Here is a 21,329-nt window from a genome sequence, read left to right as displayed (position 1 = left end):
AATAGGAGCGCTATACCGATAGGGCTGTATTTTTTTTCGTTAAATACTTGTGTTAATAAAAAGCTTATGAACGAGACTGATCAAATGTAATTCGCGTTACCATTGTGTTTTAAAATATAGAAAAAACACACTATGTTTTGATCATTTTATTTATTAAATTTCACATGCATAGCCATTAGAAGTTATTGAAGTAGAACATTTGAAAACCATATACTTAGTTAAAAATCTTTAGTTATACGTCATTATAGATAAGTAGGCTCAAGTGTCTTATATCTACTTGCCTTCTATTTCAGAAACTACATTTAATATTACTATCCATAAACGACTAATTTAATTTTTCAAATACGATATTACAGTAGAACAATAAGTGCGATGTCTATCCGTATTAAGCGCTGTGTCGCAAGGTGCACAGAGAATCCGTGAAGAGGCGGAACGCGGGAGCAATATTGTTTTCTTTCTGCTGCGCGACGGCGCGGCGGGTAATTGATTCCTTTGTGGGGTAACCGCGGGCAGATCGCATCGGTCATGTCGACCGCGCGCGCTTCAAGGGTTAAGCCATGTTGTCTGCTTATTGTTTCCCTGATTGGCTAATCATGTGGTTATGATTTTACATTTCCTTTTTCAATGACGAACGTATTAAGGACTTGGAGTTAAATTTATCTTAATTTCATCAGCTTTCATCAAATGAGACCAGACTTAAGCACGATAACTTATTCGATAGTTCTATTACTTTTTTCGCATTTTTCATTTAATGATTCCTAAACAGATAAGTAGGTATAAATATTTATTTGAAAATATTGTACCGTGAAAGTATTTCTCTTCTCCTCACTTCAACAAAAGGATTACTGATGATGAAGATTGCCACATTTTTGTACAAAAAAGTGTGCATTTGCAATTCACCCACAGCAGAAGAGAGAGAAGAGAAACTTCTGAAAAGTAGTCTACGAGAGTGAGATGGATATGTGTTTGTTTATTCATCGTGAAGCATTTTCATTTCATCGAGTTTTGAATCACAAGATTCTCAAGCAGTTTCACTTCAAAACGAAACATTTTTTTTCGAATATTCGTAATTTTCACACAACGTGTAAAGCTGCGATTTAAAATCTATAACTATAAACTTCATAAACATAAGCAATAATAAACTAATATGCAATACTTACCAAGTTACCACCACCCATCATTTAATTTGTAACGACATCACACGTTATTAAAATCAAACATAGAGCTATAAAACCTTCTAAGAGCACACACACGCCTTTGCTAAACGCCCTTAAAAATCATAACCCTACACAAAAATTAAATGACCTATATCAATAACCTTATTGACTATGGCAGTGGTTCTTAAACAGTGGTCCGCGGACCAGAGGAAGTGAGACTTACTAGGTTATAAGTAAATTTAGTACTTACTAAACACTTATTTTTTGACGATGCGTTGGTGCAATAGTCATAGCTCTCGCTTATTTGTCGTGGTTTGGGAGTTTGAGCTTGTATTCAGTGTATTTCCGGACCACCGACACAGGAATGACACCTATTGGGGACCGTCGAGTGTGAGGTATTTATTTATTTATTTTACCCCAAAATAATTGATGGTCCGTCGCAAAACATACATGTCGACAAATAGTCCCTCGTCGCTAAAGGGTTAAGAACCACTGGATTACAGCGATTAAAAAATTACGAATATTCGTCCGGTAAGTAACAGGAAGATAGCTTTACAATTTATCGTTTATACACGTGTTAGCAAACACGTCCTAAAAAGGAAATAATCCCTGTATTAACCGTCTGGATTATCAAGTGTAAATAGTTTTATCGGGACCGGTGACAGTGATTGATTAGAAGTGTGTTTGTTGTTGAATTCTGATATTGGAATCGAATTATACTAGCCATAAACGCAACGTTGGTCGCCCAAGTTCACATCCACACAAATATAATAAATTATATATAAAGTATAGACAATCAGAAACTTTTATGGGGCGAAACGATTTTATAAAAACTGACTTGAATTCACATGGAAAAGTAATTTATGTAGCCAGTCGAAAAAGTAATGAATTAAATACGCATTATTACGGATAGTTCAAAAAATATTCGTCAAATTTCGATCAAATTTAAATGAACCACATGAAAAGCAACAGTATTCTTAAACTTAGTTGAAAGTGCAATGTTGCTTTTGTGTTTTTTTTTTTGCGATGTTTTCTTCCTGTAACATACGCTTCATGTTTTAAAATACTTTGTATATCAGTAAATCGTCCACTGTTTCCACATATACATTGAAACAAATTATTGTTTTAAATGTTGCCAGACTTTTCTCATGAAATTGTTAGTTGTACAGACGCATCGTATTAATGTTTTTATTATAGATAAACATGTAATCGCAGAACTATTTACACAAAAAAATCTGTTGTATAAATATGATATGTTAACTCCTTGTGAGAAGCTAAAAAATATAAGTAGAAACATCCAACGCGCTCGGCTGCAACCGAAAATAATTCTTGACGTCTAGACAAATGTTTGACAATTGACAATATTTGACGACAAATCAAAATGTATAAAAAAATGGAAACACATTTTATTTATTTGTGTAGGCTTTCCTCTGTATAACGTGATAAAATGTGATTCGGAGCACTAACATAGTCCATATTCACATTTTGAATTTTTAAAGTTACTTAATTGTTGTAAGTATTTAAATGTCAAAGAGGACCTAAGAATGTTTCCATATATATTTGAATCTAGTTTATAACTAAAATAAAAAATAATTAACAAAATATATATATATATATATATTTTGTTAATTATTTTATTATATATATATATATATATATATATATATATATATTATATATATATATATATATATATATAAATATAAATATTTGGCCGACTATTTTAGGAATTTACTCAGACATATATTTAAAATTGAACCTTGCAATAGGTGATTAAACAAATGCTTCGTAAGTTACTACCTCTAATTACACCTTAAGCCAAAATGTAATATTTGAAAATAGAAGTTTTTTTTTCGACGTTTCGGATACAGCAACCATGGTCACGTGGAGGACAGACATTTAAAAAAGTTAATAAACCGCGATAAAATCCGAAAAAGTTGATTCATTATAATTAGTGAAATTCGCGTAAATATCAGAAAACAATAGAATTTTTTGTCTTATTATTTTTAAATAATTATAATGCAGTTTAAAAATTACATACAACTTACTAATTTTTACTAGTTTGATTTTTGCGCTAAACAAATTATTTAAAATTAATGTTGGTAATAAAAATATCGTGTTTTAAATAAAAAATCCCAATCTTAGTATTATTGACCATGAAAATTTAAAAACCTATACCTACGAGTACTACTTATTTTGACTAGCCCGTTGGCGCAGTTTGTATGCTTTCTGCTACGCAGGATGTGGGATTTCCGACTGAGTCTGGGTGTAATACTTGTATTTATATGTGTTATCTCTATTTGTATTTATTAATAAATAAAAACAGTTTAGCTATACCAGCCGTGAGCCGACTGTTACCTATAAAACAAGCGTTAAGTTGCTTACCGTAGGAACAGACGACCGTGTGTGCACGAGTATGTTATAGGATATTTATCATTTACTATGTTATAAGATTATTTAGTGTAATGTGCCATTACAGGAAGTAAATCTGTATCCTTAATACTAATGACTTACTACCACAAAGTCGTTTGAGTCTCAACACCAACATAATCTAATGGCTATAGTTCAGTACCTGTTTGTATTGTACCTATCTAACATACTCCCCCTATGTTCATTACAAACAGTACACCCAATAAGTCTCGAGATCAAAACGACTGTTGTGTAAATTAGTGAATAATATAACGATATAAATATCAACATAGGAAAATAAACATTAAATTAACGATAGATATTAACCTTGGACCATAAACCAAATAGGATAGTGAACCATTAGCGCGTCAGCGGCGCTGCGCCGGCGCAGTAATAACAAACCTAAGGAATTATTGTCCAAACTGTTTGCCGTTATTTAGTGAAAGCCAATAACGTACTGTGACGTTCACGAAAACCAGACCGTACCGGCGACTGTAATGCTGTCAGCGAGCCCGTTCCCGAGCAATGAGCATCTGAGCAAACAAACACGCTAAAGTATGATTGCCTGTGTCATCGCCGTTACACTAAATACGCCTCTATTGCCTCAGGTTACGGTCTATAATCTCCTAAGTTAGGCGCTCATTGGTTTGCTTCTAACACCAATTTATTTTACGCAAATACGTTACGTTTCTTCGGCAATTTATTTGATTAACGATTTTTATGGTAATAAATTTAACATGTAATTCGGAGAATATTAAAACACCTTTTAAAATAATCATAAAACATGAGCCGTAGCTGGCTAATGCGTCGGAATATTTTATTTTTTAATTGATTATAAAAAAGAAAACACACATAATGGGGCATAAACTACAAGCCTCTGCCCGCGACCTCACCCACGTAGTTTTATATTTGTCTAAGACAGTTTAGTAAAACTATATTATTTCAAATATAACTGCATTAACCTTTTAATAAAATCTTTAAATATTTCAAACGCCTATTGAAGCCTAAGGAAGACATTGACTTTGCACACTATTTTATCCAACTAGGGTAGCTAATAATTGTGTTTGCTCGCAAACGAAAAAAAACCGACTGTAATTGAATTACATCGACGAGTAATCCTTACTAATCCTAACTAATATTATAAATGCATAAGGACTGAGAAAGGACATAGAATACTTTTTAACGCTAAAAAAGGGGGTGTAAGAAGTTGAAAGATGGGGATGAAAATTTGTATGGAAGTATCGTCATTTTTAGACCTAGAAGCTTGAAACTTGTTTTTTAGGCTGTATGAATAAATATGACATTCGAAGTTTGTAAAATGAAATTAAGAGTAAACTCAAGGGTGTAAAATAATAATAGGGAATAGAGGATACGAAAGTTTATTTGGAAATATATAAGGATAATGTGTTTTTTTATAAGTTTGCGACAACATACAAAATATTATAGCTATTTTGATGCCCAAAATAAACCAAAAGATACATCCAAAAAATGCTGTCCAAAGTCACTATGCCATGCGGACGAAGTCGCGGGCACAGCTAGTACAACATAAGTAGACGCAAAATAGTCAAGAAATCCGCGTTATCAAAGATTACTCAAAAAGTAGTTCACAGATCTCGATCAAATTTAAATGGGACCACAAGACAAGCAGCAGCTTTCGATTTAAAAAAAAATCATCTAAATTTGCAAAATTATTCATAAATAAGATAAACTCCTACTGCCCTCTAGTGGATAATATAGCTCACTACGTTATAGTATATCTGGCCGTGTAACATCATTTGGTCGATAGTCCGAACCGAAGTAGTTTTACTAGATTCCGACAGATGGCGTCTCGACAAAGTACACGCAGTCACTTAAAATACGCGTCATCAAAGATGACTCAAAAATTACATATTATATCTCGAACAAATTTAAAAGAGACTACATAACGCATCAGCTTTCGATTTAAGTAAGAATCATCAAAATCGGTAAACCCAGTGAAAAATTATGCAGTTTAATACAACAAAGGTCGTCGAAATATTAGATATAGCTCGAAAAGTACTTGTCAGGTCTCAATTAACTTTAAATGGGACTACATGACACGCAACACCTTTCAATAATAAAAAAAATCATCGAAATTGATCCACCCAGGCAAAAGTTATGAAGCATAGATAAAAAAATACAGTCAAATTAAAAACCTACTTTTTTGGAAGTCGGTTAAGAAATAATAAATCCGATTAGTAGTCGAAGCAAATACCCATTAGAGTTTTAATTAAAATCATTATGGTTTTCCTTCATTAGCTGTCCAATAGTGGAGTTATTTATTTAAAAAAAAATACACACGAATTGGAACCACCCTTAAGTCGATTAATAAAGATGAATTAAATTAAATACATTTAAAGTTTAACTAATTCGCGCCATGCTGTACAACGACGGGGCAACATGGCCGCCGTGCGAAAACTCGCTTCGACGCCGCACCGCTGCGGCGGCTGCAATTTCCGAACTGTCACTCACTGGTCGCTCGCCATCACTGATCTAACACGAAGTAGCTTATATTTCTTTATACAATTTGATATAATAATCAATATTATAAAAATAAAATAGCTATTTATTTATTTCGTGCAGATTTTTTAAATTATCTTTCATACAAACTTTTTTAGAATCATTAGTAGTAGATACCTAACTAGTATATAATATAGTATAGTTGTCTACTTACAAGGGCCCGTTTGACTACTTTTTAACCGACTTCCAAAAAAGGAGGAGGTTCTCAATTCGACTGTATTTTTTTTTTGTTTTTTTTTTATGTATGTTACATCAGAGCTTTTGACTGGGTGGAGCGATTTCGACAAATTTTCTTTTAACCGAAAGGTGGTGTGTGCCAATTGGTCCCATTTAAATTTATTTGAGATCTAACAACTACTTTTCGAGCTATATCTAATAATGCGTTTTTACTTGACGCTTTTTTCGTCGACCTACGTTGTATGATATCGCATAACTTTCTACTGGATGTACCGATTTTGATAATTCTTTTTTTGTTGGAAAGGAGATATCCCTAGTTTGGTATCATGATAAGGAAACCAGGATCTGATGATGGGATCCCAGAGAAATTGATGGAAATTCTTGAAAATCCGCAATAACTTTTTACTGGGTGTACCGATTTTGATAATTCTTTTTTTGTTAGAAAGAAGATATCCTTAGTTTAGTACCATGATAAGGAAACCAGGATCTGATGATGGGATCCCAGACAAATCGAGGGAACGTCTTGAAAATCCGCAATAACTTTTTACTGGGTGTACCGATTTTAATAATTTTTAATTTAATCGAAAGCTGATGTTTGTCATGTGGTCACATATAAATTTCATTGAGATCTGATAACTACTTTTTGAGTAATCTTTGATAACGCGCAGTTACTTGAGTATTTTTTCATCGATCTACGTTGTATTACTCGTCAATGTAATTGAAGTCGGTTTTCGGTTTTTTGTTCGGTATAATAACATAATATATCAAAATAAAATATAGCCTATCTTTTAAGTTGGATCAAACTGCACACGGTGTGCAAATTTGACTAAAATCGGTTAAGTAGTTTAGGAGTCCATTGAGGACAAACATTGTGACACGAGATTTATATATATATTAAGATAGTATATATTATATTATAATCCATTTTATGGACTACTACTTACAAGGGTCCCTTTTGACTACTTTTTAACCGACTTCCAAAAAAGGAGGAGGTTCTCAATTCGACTGTATTTTTTTTTTTTTTTTTTTTTTTTTATGTATGTTACATCAGAACTTTTGCCCGTGTGGACCGATTTCGACAAATTTTGTTTTAATCGAAAGGTGGTGTGTGCCAATTGGTCCCATTTAAATTTATTTGAGATCTAACAACTACTTTTCGAGTTATATCTAATAATGTGTTTTTACTTGACGCTTTTTTCGTCGACCTACGTTGTATTATACCGCATAACTTTCTACTGGATATACCGATTTTGATAATTCTTTTTTTGTTGGAAAGGGGATATCCCTAGTTTGGTACCGTGATAAGGAAACTAGGATCTGATGATGGGATCCCAGAGGAATCGAGGGAAACTCTCGAAAATCCGTAATAACTTTTTACTGGGTGTACCGATTTTGATAATTTTTAATTTAATCGAAAGCTGATGTTTATCATGTCACATATAAATTTTATCGAGATCTGATAACTACTTTTTGAGTAATCTTTAATAACGCGTAGTTGCTTGACTATTTTTTCGTCGATCTACGTTGTATTTCTTGTCGATGTAATTGAAGTCGGTTTTTTTTTCGTTTGCGAGCAAACACAATTATTATATTTAATTATTTTTTAAAACCGTCGTAATCATCCGGCGTAGTACCTATAGATGGTAAGTAACATTCTATAAAAATTACATGCATCTGGTGGAAATATTTATTTGTATAAAGTATTAAAAAATCTTAGTCTTCATAACTATGCAAAAAAAAAAAAATATTCATAATTTTAATAAAACTTTTAATATAATGAGCCTTTATAGCTCTATATAACTCTGAAAAGATCAAAATAATATTCTCTGAAATTTCGGAACTTTCGAACTTATTCTTTTAAAAGTCCTATTAAGACATGAAGATTTTATTTAAGATTTTTTTTGCAACAAATATTTCCATCAGGGTCTATATCGGCTCTAAAGGTTATATAGCTCAATGACAAAAAATCTGCGTTGACATAAATAATACATACATATTAAAAATAATGAAAATAAAATTAATATTTTACTAACCAAGCTTTATTAAACGGTATTTACACAGATAGGAGAACATTAAAATTGCTGTTGAAAACAAAATGCTAAATATAAAATAAAATCAAAATCAACCTACAAAAACAAAAAAAAAAAGAAACGCCCCCGGGTGGGCTCGAACCACCAACCTTTCGGTTAACAGCCGAACGCGCTAGCCGATTGCGCCACGGAGGCTCCTGACAGTTGAATTGAAAATAATGATAACTATGTGTTGTCTAATATAAGACAGAGATAGAAATATCTTTGAATTAATCTACCTGGACAAAACATAAACCTGTTTTAAGCTTTTACAACCGCTCTCAAAGTCGAAACACAGGTGAAACCATCGCACACTGAGACGAATGTTGCTAAAAAATACCAAGACACAATGCGTAGCTGGAATAGCGTGGGCTTAGTCGAAGTTTTGTATAGAACTACGTTAATTTGAGGTTATGTTGACAAGTTAGTACGCTACAAGATTTTGAGAGAAAAATGTATAGAATGCCTATTATTTACCGTTTAATAATAAATAATCGGTTCTTAGTGTCTTATTTAAGTTAACTAGTGTATAAAATCTTGATTATTTTTTAAAAAAATATCGTGTGTTATAACTTGTGTATAAAAACTATGAAGTTGAATCAAGTGATGTAATATCAGTGATAACAAATATTTTTGAGTGATAATGTAAATTTAATAATAAACTTTAAGCGATAAATTTGTGATTGCTTGAAACTTTTTTTTAAGAATAAGTTTTTATATTTACCTTAAAACAGTTAAAATAAACACAAAGTTATTAAAAATTAAAAATCTATACAACAGTTCAAAAATTCTCTTGTTTGAACGAAGTATTGAGACTATGGCTAGTAGAGTTACCGGTACCTGCTGTACGGCGTCCGTGGAGCGTGCTGGTCTGCCCGGTCTTTTGCGAGACCTGCAGCGTCTCTCTGAAGACCAGGACTCTGCTGACATCGTGTTCATACTCGGAACTGCTGAGGAAAAGGTCTATGCCCACAAGATTATATTAATAGCCAGGTAATCTTTTGTAATTACGCGTGTATATTAGTTTGTTTCATTTCTTAAAGTACTTATAGTAGACTTTCTTTTGTATTTTATTGGTCAACTGTCAAGTAATATAAATGTCATTAGGTTTTGTTCATGTTTTGTTCGTTATTAGAAACATGAGAAAAACGCTTGTCAATTATTAAAGTTTTGTTTGAAGCATTATTAACAAGTGTAAAATAATATAATTTTATTAAATTAATTAATATAATTTTATTAACAAGTGTAAAATAATATATTTGTTAAATAGTAAAGAATAGTTGACAATATTAATTTTAATTATTTTATATATTGTTTTTCTTTTTTTGATTTGTCGTTATATATCTAGGAATATGCAAACCTTTTTATATTACCATAAAATGTGTGATATAACAATATATCGTCAAAATATTCTTGTTAGTATAATAACGTAATTTTATTAATTAATTAATAGCTCCAATTTAATCAGATAATGAATCAGGAGTACAGTTTCGTGATACGATCGTCGAGAGTAGACGATACGATATTATACCTACTCCTTTAGAATTTCATTTGCCATACTAAGTATTTATTTTTAAACCTAACATTTATTATATAAATAATATTTTTAAACTATAAAAGTGGGCTTCAATCTATTTAATAAACATTAAGTTTCCTTCATTCGAAAAATCATAAAAATAAACAATGTTTTTGTTAAATTGCGCCATCTACTGTCAAGTTATTAAATTTTAGAATTTTTCATAGATGGCGCCTTGACCTCATTTTAGTCGTGTTTTTTACTGATCATAAGTTAACTTTTTTTTTCTATTTTTAAGTACCTTTTGTATTAAAAAATATGGCTTAGTAAATATATACCTATGTTAAATATTCTCCCGGTCCTCTAGGAAGGCATTACCAAATAAATAGTACGGTAATTTACAACAGTAAAAATAGAAATCAATGCGACAACCCTGGAGCAATAATGGCGTCACTTTTTAAAAGTTCAACGACTGTAAGGAAAAGTTGTTTAGATATAAATCTATGATATAAGTATTTTCTTAGAAATTATGGTCTTATCAAATTAATTAAATCGAGTTTCCTTTCCGGTTGAAACCGGTTTAAAGTTATTTATAATAAATAAAGCTAAAACTCGTTTAAGTAATGTATATATGTAGCAGCAATAAGCTGAAGCCCAGTCAATAACAGGTTAATTAAAAATATATTGACGCGTTGGCGCAGCGGTCATAGCACTAGTAGTTGCGCGGTCGCGGGTTCGATTCCCACTCACGGCAGGCATTTATATCGCCCATATAGATGTTTCTCGTGGTCTGGGCGTTGTGCTTGTGTACTGGGTGTTTCCGGACCCCCAACACAGGAGAAAATCCTACTGGAGTCCGTTGAGTGTGAAGCGTTTATTAATTAATTATTAATTATTATTAATATTAAGAGGAAAGGATAGCGGCTCTTTCTCCATACAAACGTAGTCGACTGTTTTCTCCCCGGATAATGACACTAGATCAAATATTTTTGTAACATAAAACCTTTAACTGCCATGACCATGCCCCTATGTCTTGGTTTTTTTTTTTTCATATTCTTATTATCATAGGAAGTAGGAGTCTTCAAAAACTAGAAATATTGCCTAGCAAAAAAACGGAAACATAGGGGAATAGCTGAAGGTTTTTTTTAGTTACAGAAAATAACTTATAAAAATTGGTATGTTTTGGGGAGCAAATAGTCGACTACGAAATGCTGTTTTGGTCAATAATTATCTGCCTAAAACGGTCTGATTTGCAGTTGTCCCTTTCCTTTCTCGGGGCGCGACGGTAGCATACAGCGAGACAGGAACATTTTATCCAAATACTTATTTTTCAAAAGTCTCTCAGGTACCTTTCCTATTAAAAATAACACCGAATGAATTAAAATTTGCGTATTTGTGCATTTCGCGATGTAACTATACGCACCGACGGACAGTGGTCCCGATTTAATAAAATATGGACATTGATGCTAGAGGCACGAAAATTTTACTGATGGTCAACACTAGGATAACTAATAAAACCAAAAAATATTATTATCCTTACGGTATTATTATCTCACGACTATATCTTGGTAAAAAAAATACTACTTTTTTTGTATGAAAGAAATTACATTTTTATTAATTTCTCGAAATTCTTAAGAGTTGTCAAAATGGCGATCATAGACTGAACCTTTAAAAAAAAAAAGTACTAAAAATGTCTTAAACGACAGTACGTATGTTTCTAGTTTTTATTTCTTCCAAAAAACGCACGCATAAAATACTTATTTTTTTTTATTTATTAATTTTAAAAATAGAAAATGACAATTTTTGAGATAAGTATATTTCTTAACAATCTAATCGTATCAAAACTCAATATTCCCTTCATAAATTACGTTCGTGTGACGTCAGGACGTTTCAGGATTTTTTGATCATCACGGTCAATTTCTTTACTTTCCCCCTTCCTAGCGTTACGTCACATACTTTGCAATGTTACACCCTATATATTTTTATATATTGAAGTATAATATCAATTACAATATTATTTATATTTTCATTTAATTAACAATTGTCACAAACCCCTTGTCACAATTCGTCCCCTACTTAACGTGTAACGTAAGTTATGGATGGCCTCATAGATCCGAGTAGCGTATAAAAGTACTTTTAAAATAATGTGAAGCTATCACAAAGCCTATTAATAGAGAAAGAACTCATAAACACGATAAAAAAGAAATTATGTCTCACAGAACAGTATGCTAATACGAGTCTGGTCGCCGCAAATTATTCAGCCCGTAACGAAAATATTATTGTCCAAGATGTTCGCAAAAAGCTCCGAAGCGATTTGCATCAAAATGGCCGCTCCGTTTCAAAACATGTGCTCTGTGTGGGACAATGTTTTGTGTTTTCTGAGGACATTTTTTTCCGTTCAAAATCATAAGTAAAAATTACTTTATTCAAGCAATTAAAATTACAATTATAACAAATTAAAATTATATTTGTTTTAAATGAATTATTTATTTGCACATAAATGAAGCTATCAGCAATTTGAAATGTAAATTCTGCAGAGAATAAATGAAGAGAAACTTCGCAGTTACTACATATTATAAAAAAAAAAAACTGTCTTTTCATATATATTTTTTTTTTCTTCTTATTTCAAATTCATTTCCGTACGAGGCAATTCTAGTAAACTTTCACCTAATACTAGATTTATAATATTTAATTTTTAACTGTTTTTCGCGACTACGTTTGAATAGAAATTTTCACGTTTGTACTTTGCTATCAAATGGCTTTATGCTACCTCGATAAACGGGACAGATATCTAACACAAAATTTTTCTAATTCGAGCGATTAGATTCTGGTACTCGGAATAATAATTGACATAAGAATAGTGGTATTTCAACTGTCAACTGTCAACAAAATATAATAAATTATACAAAGTAAACGCTTATTGGGTATTATAAATATTAACATTTTAATAATTGCATTTAACTGTTACAATTAAGAGTTTGTGTGTAGCTAAAGTGAAATCGTCCTTTTAACCTGGTAACCCTACGAGTAAGGGCAGAAAAATGTACATATAATCCGGCAACTAAATAAAGTTATGCAGGAACTTAGACAAGATTTTATTTGTAAAGAGATATCGGAAAAGTAACTCCGTATCCCTTGCCGTCTTACCCGTGATGTATGATCGTAGTTTTTATTATACGCTACTTGTGATTTGTGTGGTATTTTGTTAAGCTACATACATCCTATTTACTTGTACTTTGTGGGACTATAAATCTTTTTCTTAATGGATTTCGGGAAAACTTACTTATTTAGGTCTATTTAAGTCTGTCTAGAGTTACTGAATATATCTTGTAGTAAATGTTTCTTATTGTTCAAACACTATTATATTCATTTGATTAATTGCCTATGATAAATGTATTGAATTAGATAAAATCTTAGCTCAATTTGTACGTATTTTCCTAAAAAAAACACGTACAATACGTACGGAAAATACGTACATATATAACTATATATATTGACTAGCCCGGTGGCGCAGTTTGTAGTGACCCTGCTTTCTGCTCCGAGGGTTGTGGGTTCCATTCCCACCCCGAGTCTAGGTGTAATATAAGTATTTATTTATATGTGTATTATTTATAAGTATGTTTATCTAAATACATATATGCAGCTATACCAGTCGCTTGTTACCTATAACACAAACATTAACTTGCTTACTTTAGGAGCAGACGACCGTGTTTGTATCGTGTATATATATATGTATATGTATATATATATATATATATATATATATATATATATATATATATATATATATATATGTATATATATATATATATATATATATATATATATATATATATATATATATATACATATATATTTCTAATATTTTTGTTAAACGAAATATTCCATCTAAAACACTATTAAAATTAATACCGTTACTTTTATCTACGTATATTATAACGATGCTAGTATACTGGACACTTCAGCCTATCGCAGTCGACTGTTGGACATAGGCCTCCCCAAGCTCGCGCCAGGCATTATGGCGCCGCGTTGGCACAACGGTCAAAGCTATGGATTGTGCCGGTTGCGCTGGCGGTTGCGAGTTCGATCCCCGCACATGATCCCCGCATACTTTTGTATTGGCCATAAAGGTGTTTGCCATCGTCTGGGTGTTTGTGCAGTCGTTGTGGGTCTCCCCACCGTGCCTCGGAGAGCACGTTAAGCCGTCGGTCCCGGTTGTTATCATGTACACCTGATAGCGATCGTTACTCATAGTAGGGAATATATCCGCCAACCCGCATTGGAACTGCGTGGTAGATTAAGCTCTGATCCTTCTCCTACGTGGGGAAAGAGGCCTATGCACAACAGTGGGATATTACAGGCTGAAGCGATTATGGCGCGAACTTATCTGTTGAATATTATACTGGATCGGTTTTAAAAATTCTGCCACCAATATACCACAGAAGACCAATCCTCATAAATCGTTAAACTTAGTCGAAACTATCGTTATTTAAAAACATTGCCATATACAAAGTACATATTTGCATTATTTACTGAAACACAGGTGCACAAAGTACATAATGTGTGTAACAGCGTAACCGCAACAGCGTGCGGGAAACAGCAGCTGCGGCCGCTCTTTCGAGATGATAAATTTATAAAGTTTCCGCCTACCAGCTATCAATCATCGTGATAAGCGGTTTTTATTACTATTAAAATTACGTCGATTTGCCGCCAAGCTTCCGTGTTTTAATTTGCGTTTTCATGTGCACTTAAAACTTGTAATCATTTTTACACGCTTTTTATTAGCTTCATTTGTATGTTTGTAACCGACTCCTTTGCACTTCATTTTGACCCATTTCAAAGGTTCAGATTTCATTTGAACTAAGTGAACCGATGACAATAGGTACACTTATTTGATAAGATTATACCATTATCCTAATTAGGATCGTCAGGATTAAATGAGTTTTCTCTTTAGGTTGGTTTATTTATAAAAGCGTGAGTTTTTGTTTTTTTTTTTAACTATTATTAGATTATTTTTACCCTTAATTTATTTAAGTTTTTTTTTTAAATATATATAAGTATATACATATTTGCTGCCAGTCATCTTAATTTATAAACGATAATTATATAATCACGACTACTTATAACTAAGCCTAGAGGTAAAACAAGCCCTCATACTATAATCATAACAAAAACTCGTATTACGAAGTATCGCACGGTGCTCCTCTGAAAATTCATTAATAGCAAGTAATTTTCCTTGATCCTGAAACTACATAATTTCGCGTCTAAACTTACTAAAGTGGAGGTTATAAATTCGCTAAGCGCCCGTGCGTTGATCGCGATACCATCAATCAACCCCCCCCCCCCTGCGCCACCCCTACTCCTGTAATTAAGTTTCGTATTATCTGCTATAGCGGAGTATATACGACGCAGGTTTACAGGGAACATTATGAAGTTGCTAATTAGTTCATAATCATGAGTGTCATCAGCGGATCTCTTTGAATCGGCTGCAAATTGTAAATAGACTGAGCCCATTGAGAAGATACTATCGTGTCTGTTCTGTAGACATGAATCAACTTGTTCAGCTACGGATTTCGTCGGATAGAAATGTTTGGGAGACCTTTGATAAGAATATTCATCAAAATTATACATCCATAATAAATAACAGAAAATACACGTAATATTCCTATTTATAATACTTTGACTATCTAAGAATTTTGTAAGGTTAGTGCGTCTGAAAACAAATCATTGAACCCGTCCACTGAATTCTTATTCTAACTAACTCGAAATAAAGAAAACTGCATTACGAAGGTAAAATAAAAAGCATTCACGCACAGTGACGCGCCCGCGTCATTGTGACGACAAATGTAACAGTCTAGCGAGTTTTATTTTTAAATCTCGCAGCCGACGTCATTGACAACAATTTACAATACAAATAACACGTCGGATTACCGAAGCAAGTTGTACAATTGTCGGGTTAAATGAGAAAAGTTGGAGCGTGCAAAAACAATGCGTGAGGCGCTGCGCTGCGCTGCGCCGCGGGTTCAAAACAGACTCATGTGTAATTACAACTTTACGTACGCGAACACCTCCTCTGGGGTGACCACGCTGTGTTTGTATTAAATATTCTTTTAAGCATATTATACGCCAGCATGTGAACACTTTATGTTTAGTTTTTAAACAGAGCCTAACCGTTGTAAAACTGTTACTCGTTTGACTTAATAGAAAAACTAATATAAGATCTATATAATTTGCATAATAACGATTTTTATTTCATCAATTTAATTTTATAAGAATACACCGAATGTATCTATCTATACGTAGAGAATGTTAACAAAATGTCTGTTATTGTGTAATGTTATTAAATTAAGTACATTTTACAAATGTTCATAAAAAAATTATAACTAAATTGTATAAAACGTGTTGGTTTTTATCATTAAGTTTTTTTAATCTATATCACAACCAAAAATTTGTCTATTTCTTCTCAAACAAAGAAACGACTAAAACACGACAGTCACGACACGACAATTATAGTAAAATACACATTCAAAAACTATTCGTCAAATATCGATCGAATTTAAATGAGAGCACGCGACAAGAATAAACCCAGAATGAACCCAGTAAAAAGTGTCTCATAAAAATACACTCGAACTAAGAATCTCCTTCTTTTTTGAAGTCAGTTAAAAATGGAATAAATATGAATAAAGCTTTAAAATAAAATTACCTACTTATTTCTTTAAAATGAAACTTTACAGCAACCACTTAACAGCACTGAGTCCTCTCGTGACTATGGTTGCTGTGAAATATCCGAAACGTCGGGTCTCGCGATAAAATCCGAAAAAAAGTTTTTTTTTTTTTTTTATACAATGATAGGCTTGCGTTTGACCACTATTTCACCTGATGATAAGTGAAAATGCGGTCTAAGATGGAGCACGCTTACCTAGAAGTAACCTATTCACTCGCGACTTAAAGATCCCCAGGTTATAATTTTCCGGAAACACAGACGCTGGTAGAGAGTTCCATTCTTTGGCTGTACGGATCAAGAATGTATTAGCGAATCGCTTAGTGCGTACAAGGGGAATGTCAACCATATAAGGGTGGCGTAATGCAGAGCGTCTGGTTGTACGATGATGGAAGGGGGTAGGGGGAATCAGGTTATGGAGTTCCTGCGCACACTCTCCGAAGTGTATCCGATAAAATACCGACAGGCCGGCCACCCTCCGTCGATGATGCAAGCTTTGCAGCTTTGCAGCGACCAGTGCATCATCACCGATGAGCCTCCTGGCTCGTCTCTCAATCGACTCGAGAAGCTCCAGCTGGTACTTGGCTGAGCCATCCCAAAGATGAGAGCAGTACTCCATGCATGATCGAACTTGCGCTTGATATAAATTTAGAAGCTGTTCCGGAGTGAAGTACTGTCTCACCTTCGAGAGGACGCCCAGTTTTCTGGCAGCTGTTTGAGCCTTTGTCTCTATGTTTGAGCCGAAATTGAGGGTGGATGACAAAGTAACGCCAAGAAGCTCCAGGCGGCCGGTTATGGGCATGGGTACACCTCGGAAAGAGGGAGTCAGATGGAAAGGACTCCGCTTTGCCGAAAAAAGACACGCCTGGGTCTTAGAGGCGTTGAACTTGACCAGGTTTGCGTCACCCCAATCGGAGATAGCTTTAAGGGACAAGTTCAGACGCTGAATCATAGCTTCCCTCAGCGATTGGATCTCAGACCCACTCGCTCGTGCGTTGGACACGTAACGTTCGACAACGGTGCTGTCATCTGCATACCCAAAGGTTCCGGGTTTGAGCAGGTCGTTGATATGCAGCAAGAATAGCGTTGCCGAGAGTACAGACCCCTGAGGAACCCCGGCATTGATGGCCAAACGATCGGAATCGCAACCGTCTATGACTACGCGGATCGATCGATCCCTCAGGAAGTCAGATATCCAAACACAGAGAGAAGCGGGTAGGCCGTATGAAAGAAGTTTGCTAATAAGGCCGTCATGCCAGACCCTGTCAAATGCCTTCGAAATATCGAGCGAGACCGCAATGGCTTCCCCGTGTTTCTCGATAGCCTCACTCCAAATGTGAGTGGCATACGCCAGAAGATCACCCGTGGACCGATTACGGCGAAAACCAAACTGTCGGTCGCTAAGGAGATCGTTCTTCTCAAGGTGTGCCAGGAGCCGGTTATTCAGTATACGCTCCATACTCTTACAGAGTATGGACGTTATGGAAATAGGTCTGTAATTGACAGGGTCAGCTCGACTGCCCTTTTTGGGCACAGGCTGCACGTTAGCTTGCTTCCAGGCTTTCGGCACTTGTCCTGTCGCTAGAGAGAGACGAAACAGACGTGTCAGGATTGGAGACAACTCAGGCGCACAAGTTTTAACACGTGGTTCAATAAGTCCCGAGACTAAGTATTAAAAAAAGGTCTTTTTTATAAAATTAATTTTTATTCATCAACATAGTCTCCTCCAAGAGCGATACAGTCCCTCCAACGCTTTTCTAACTTTTCTATCCCATGTGTGTAGAACGATTTGTCTTTGGTTTCAAAATAAGCCTCCGTTGCTGCGATAACTTCACTATTTGAGTCAAATTTCTTACCCTGAAGCATTTTTTTGAGGTCTGCAAACAGCCAGTAATCGCTGGGGGCCAAGTCTGGCGAATAAGGGGGATGAGGAAGCAATTCAAAGCCCAATTCATTAATTTTGACCATCGTTCTCACGGACTTGTGACAAGGCGCGTTGTCCTGGTGAAACACCACTTTCTTTTTGTTCATGTGAGGCCGTTTATCCGCAATTTCGTACTTCAATCGCTCCAATAAGCACATGTAATACTCACTATTTATATTTTGCCCCTTTTCAAGGTAGTCGATGAAAAGTATTCCATGCGCATCCCAAAATATAGACGCCATAACCTTACCGGCCGATTTCTGAGTCTTTGGACGCTTCGGGCGGCTTTCACCAGCCGCTCTCCACTCCGCTGCCTGCCGATTGGATTCCGGAGTGAAATGGTATATCCAGGTTTCATCCATTGTTACATACCGATGTAAAAAATCCTTTTTATTATGATTCATCAGCGCCAAACATCGCTCTGAATCATTGATACGTTGTTCCTTTTGATTAGTTGTAAGCAAACGCGGCACCCACTTAGAAAAAAGCTTTCTCATGGCCAAATTTTTATGTAAAATAGTGAAATCACTACCAGCCAAAATCTTCACTATCTCGGCTATCTCTCGCACTTTTACCTTCCGATCTTCCAATACGATTTTGAGGACTTGGTTAATATTTTGTTGAGTCACTGCTTCATTTGGATGACCTGAGCGTTCCCCATCATTGGTGTCCATGCGACCGCGTTTGAAGTCGGCATACCACCGACAAATGGTTGCTTTAGAGGGAACTGATTCTGCATAACATTTTATAAGCCATTGCTGTGCTTCAACGGTATTTTTTCCCATTAAAAAACAATGTTTTATCAACACGCGAAACTCGTTTTTTTCCATTGTATCGAAATCACAACCGTAGCGTCACTTAAATGTTTCAAAATCAATAATTTTATTGTTCCATTTTTAAAAATTTGACACATATTCTTGTATTGATAGCCAGTACTTTTTAAAAATCAAAAGAGTTTTTAATATATGCGCCATTTCCAGGTTAGTCTCGGGACTTATTGAACGATCTAGTAAGTACTATGGCAGGTATTCCGTCAGGACCACTAGCTTTATTTACGTCCAGATTGCGCAAGGTTTTAAGGACCTCTTTTTGACGGATTCGGACTTCAGACATAGACGTCTCGCATCGAATCGAAGAAGTTGGAGGTGTGGCGCTTCCTAAGTCAAGACGCGAGGATTCCGCAAAGAGATTTGCAAACAAGTTTGCCTTCTCCTCAGCGGTGTGGGCTAGTGATCCATCGGGTTTTATCAGTGGAGGTAGTGAGGGGCGACAGAAGTTCGATTCGACCGATTTAGCCAGGGACCAAAAGGCTTTACTACCAGGTGGGTATGACGCAAGTCTAGTCCCAATTCTGCCAATGTGGTCAAATCGAGCCTTCCGCAGAGCCTTCTAATATATAATATCTAATATTCATTATAAAGTTGTTACATTATAATGAGTGAAATTCGCGTAAACATTAGAAAAAAATAAGTAATATTTACTAATTTTTTCTTGTCATATAAAAGTAAATTACGTATTAGCAGTAATACACAAAACGTCTTAATTACGCTGTACAATAAAACAGTAAAAATATTTAATACATGCAACCAGCTATAATGTAAGTACCTCGCATTTAATATTAACAGCAAAAAGCGATCATGCAATCACGATCCACAAACAATAACCGAAGTTCTTGAACGTTTGACGAACAACAAAAAGCGAGCTATTTGAAGCACATTTCGGTCGATTTGCATAAATATTTCTTGATAAGTCTACCGGAGCTGGCGATTTGCATGCCGAAACCACTAGCTCGCAACAGCTGCTCGACGAAAATGGATTATTTCACGTTTGCAAGAAATTCAAGTTGCGTTTTCAATTTCTGAAACATGATTTTAGTGTTTCCATTTGTTTACGATCGAAATTGATGCAATCAGATAATAATAACATCTCTTTCTGTGAATATTTTAACTTAAGTATTTCTCCTATTTTATTTATATTTTTAACATATTTCGGTTACTTTAAATAAACAAGTATAATGTCTACTTGTTTTGATTTAATACTGCATTGTAAAAAAATATATGTAATGATGTATTTATTTCTTTTAATCAAAATACCTAAGGCTAGTTCGGCTACAGACTCTAATCTGATTACTTTCACTGAAATTGTTGTTATATTGACATTATAATATTGAGTTCGTGAAAATAAATATATTAAAATTATTATCACTTATCACTTTTAAATAGACCTATTTATAAAAAAAAAAATAACGAAAATAGTATTGCTCCGGTGGTAGGATGAGGCCCGACCGGCGGTAGTTACGGATTTAATAAGTAGTTATTGTTGATCATAAAGTAGGTTTGCTACCAAGACGAATTTATAAATTCTACATTAATACAGGTTTCATAAATCTGTCCTCGTCTCCTCAAAATAAAGCGACTCGGAGCAATATCGGCGGTCCGTTCGTATTAGATATCTCCTTCAAAGATAAAGTCGTCTCCACGTAACTAACTACTCGTATATATATTTGTACTAAAGTATAACTATTTTGCAATGTCTGGTTTCTGCTTTTAAATTTTTGTTTTGAAATTTACAATATAAATTTGAATTTGAATGTAATTCATCTTTTCGATATTCTAAACTTAAAATAAAAAAGCCTTTGTAGTATTGTGTATGACATAAACCTTATGAAAATAAAATAATTAATTTTTATTTCAGTTGTTAAATAGTCTTAAAACAAATTATAAATACTTAGTAGATATTATAGGTAGTTTCTGAAAGTCAAATTAATTAGACACTTATTTAATACTAGCTTTTACCGGCGACTTCGCCCGCATTGATT

At 34.2% G+C, this 21,329-nt stretch overlaps 1 protein-coding gene and 1 non-coding gene across 2 annotated transcripts in view; one reads left to right on the top strand and one right to left on the bottom strand.

Annotated features, from left to right (window-relative positions):
• Positions 1–8,432: 8,432 nt before the first annotated feature.
• Trnan-guu lies at positions 8,433–8,506 on the bottom strand. The gene has a single exon. It is a non-coding gene; the product is annotated as a tRNA-Asn (tRNA).
• Positions 8,507–9,167: 661 nt separating this feature from the next.
• LOC123659666 (kelch-like protein 3) overlaps positions 9,168–21,329 on the top strand; it is a 36,692-nt gene continuing 24,530 nt past the window's right edge. The window contains exon 1 of the mRNA XM_045594863.1: positions 9,168–9,343. Coding sequence (XP_045450819.1) covers positions 9,168–9,343 — 176 coding nt within the window. The remainder of the gene's footprint in view (positions 9,344–21,329) is intronic.

The sequence above is a fragment of the Melitaea cinxia genome, chromosome 14 (assembly GCF_905220565.1).
Source record: "Melitaea cinxia chromosome 14, ilMelCinx1.1, whole genome shotgun sequence".
Lineage (NCBI taxonomy): Eukaryota > Metazoa > Arthropoda > Insecta > Lepidoptera > Nymphalidae > Melitaea > Melitaea cinxia.
Note: the sequence above shows the minus strand (reverse complement) of the source record. Positions and strands in the feature narration are given on the sequence as shown.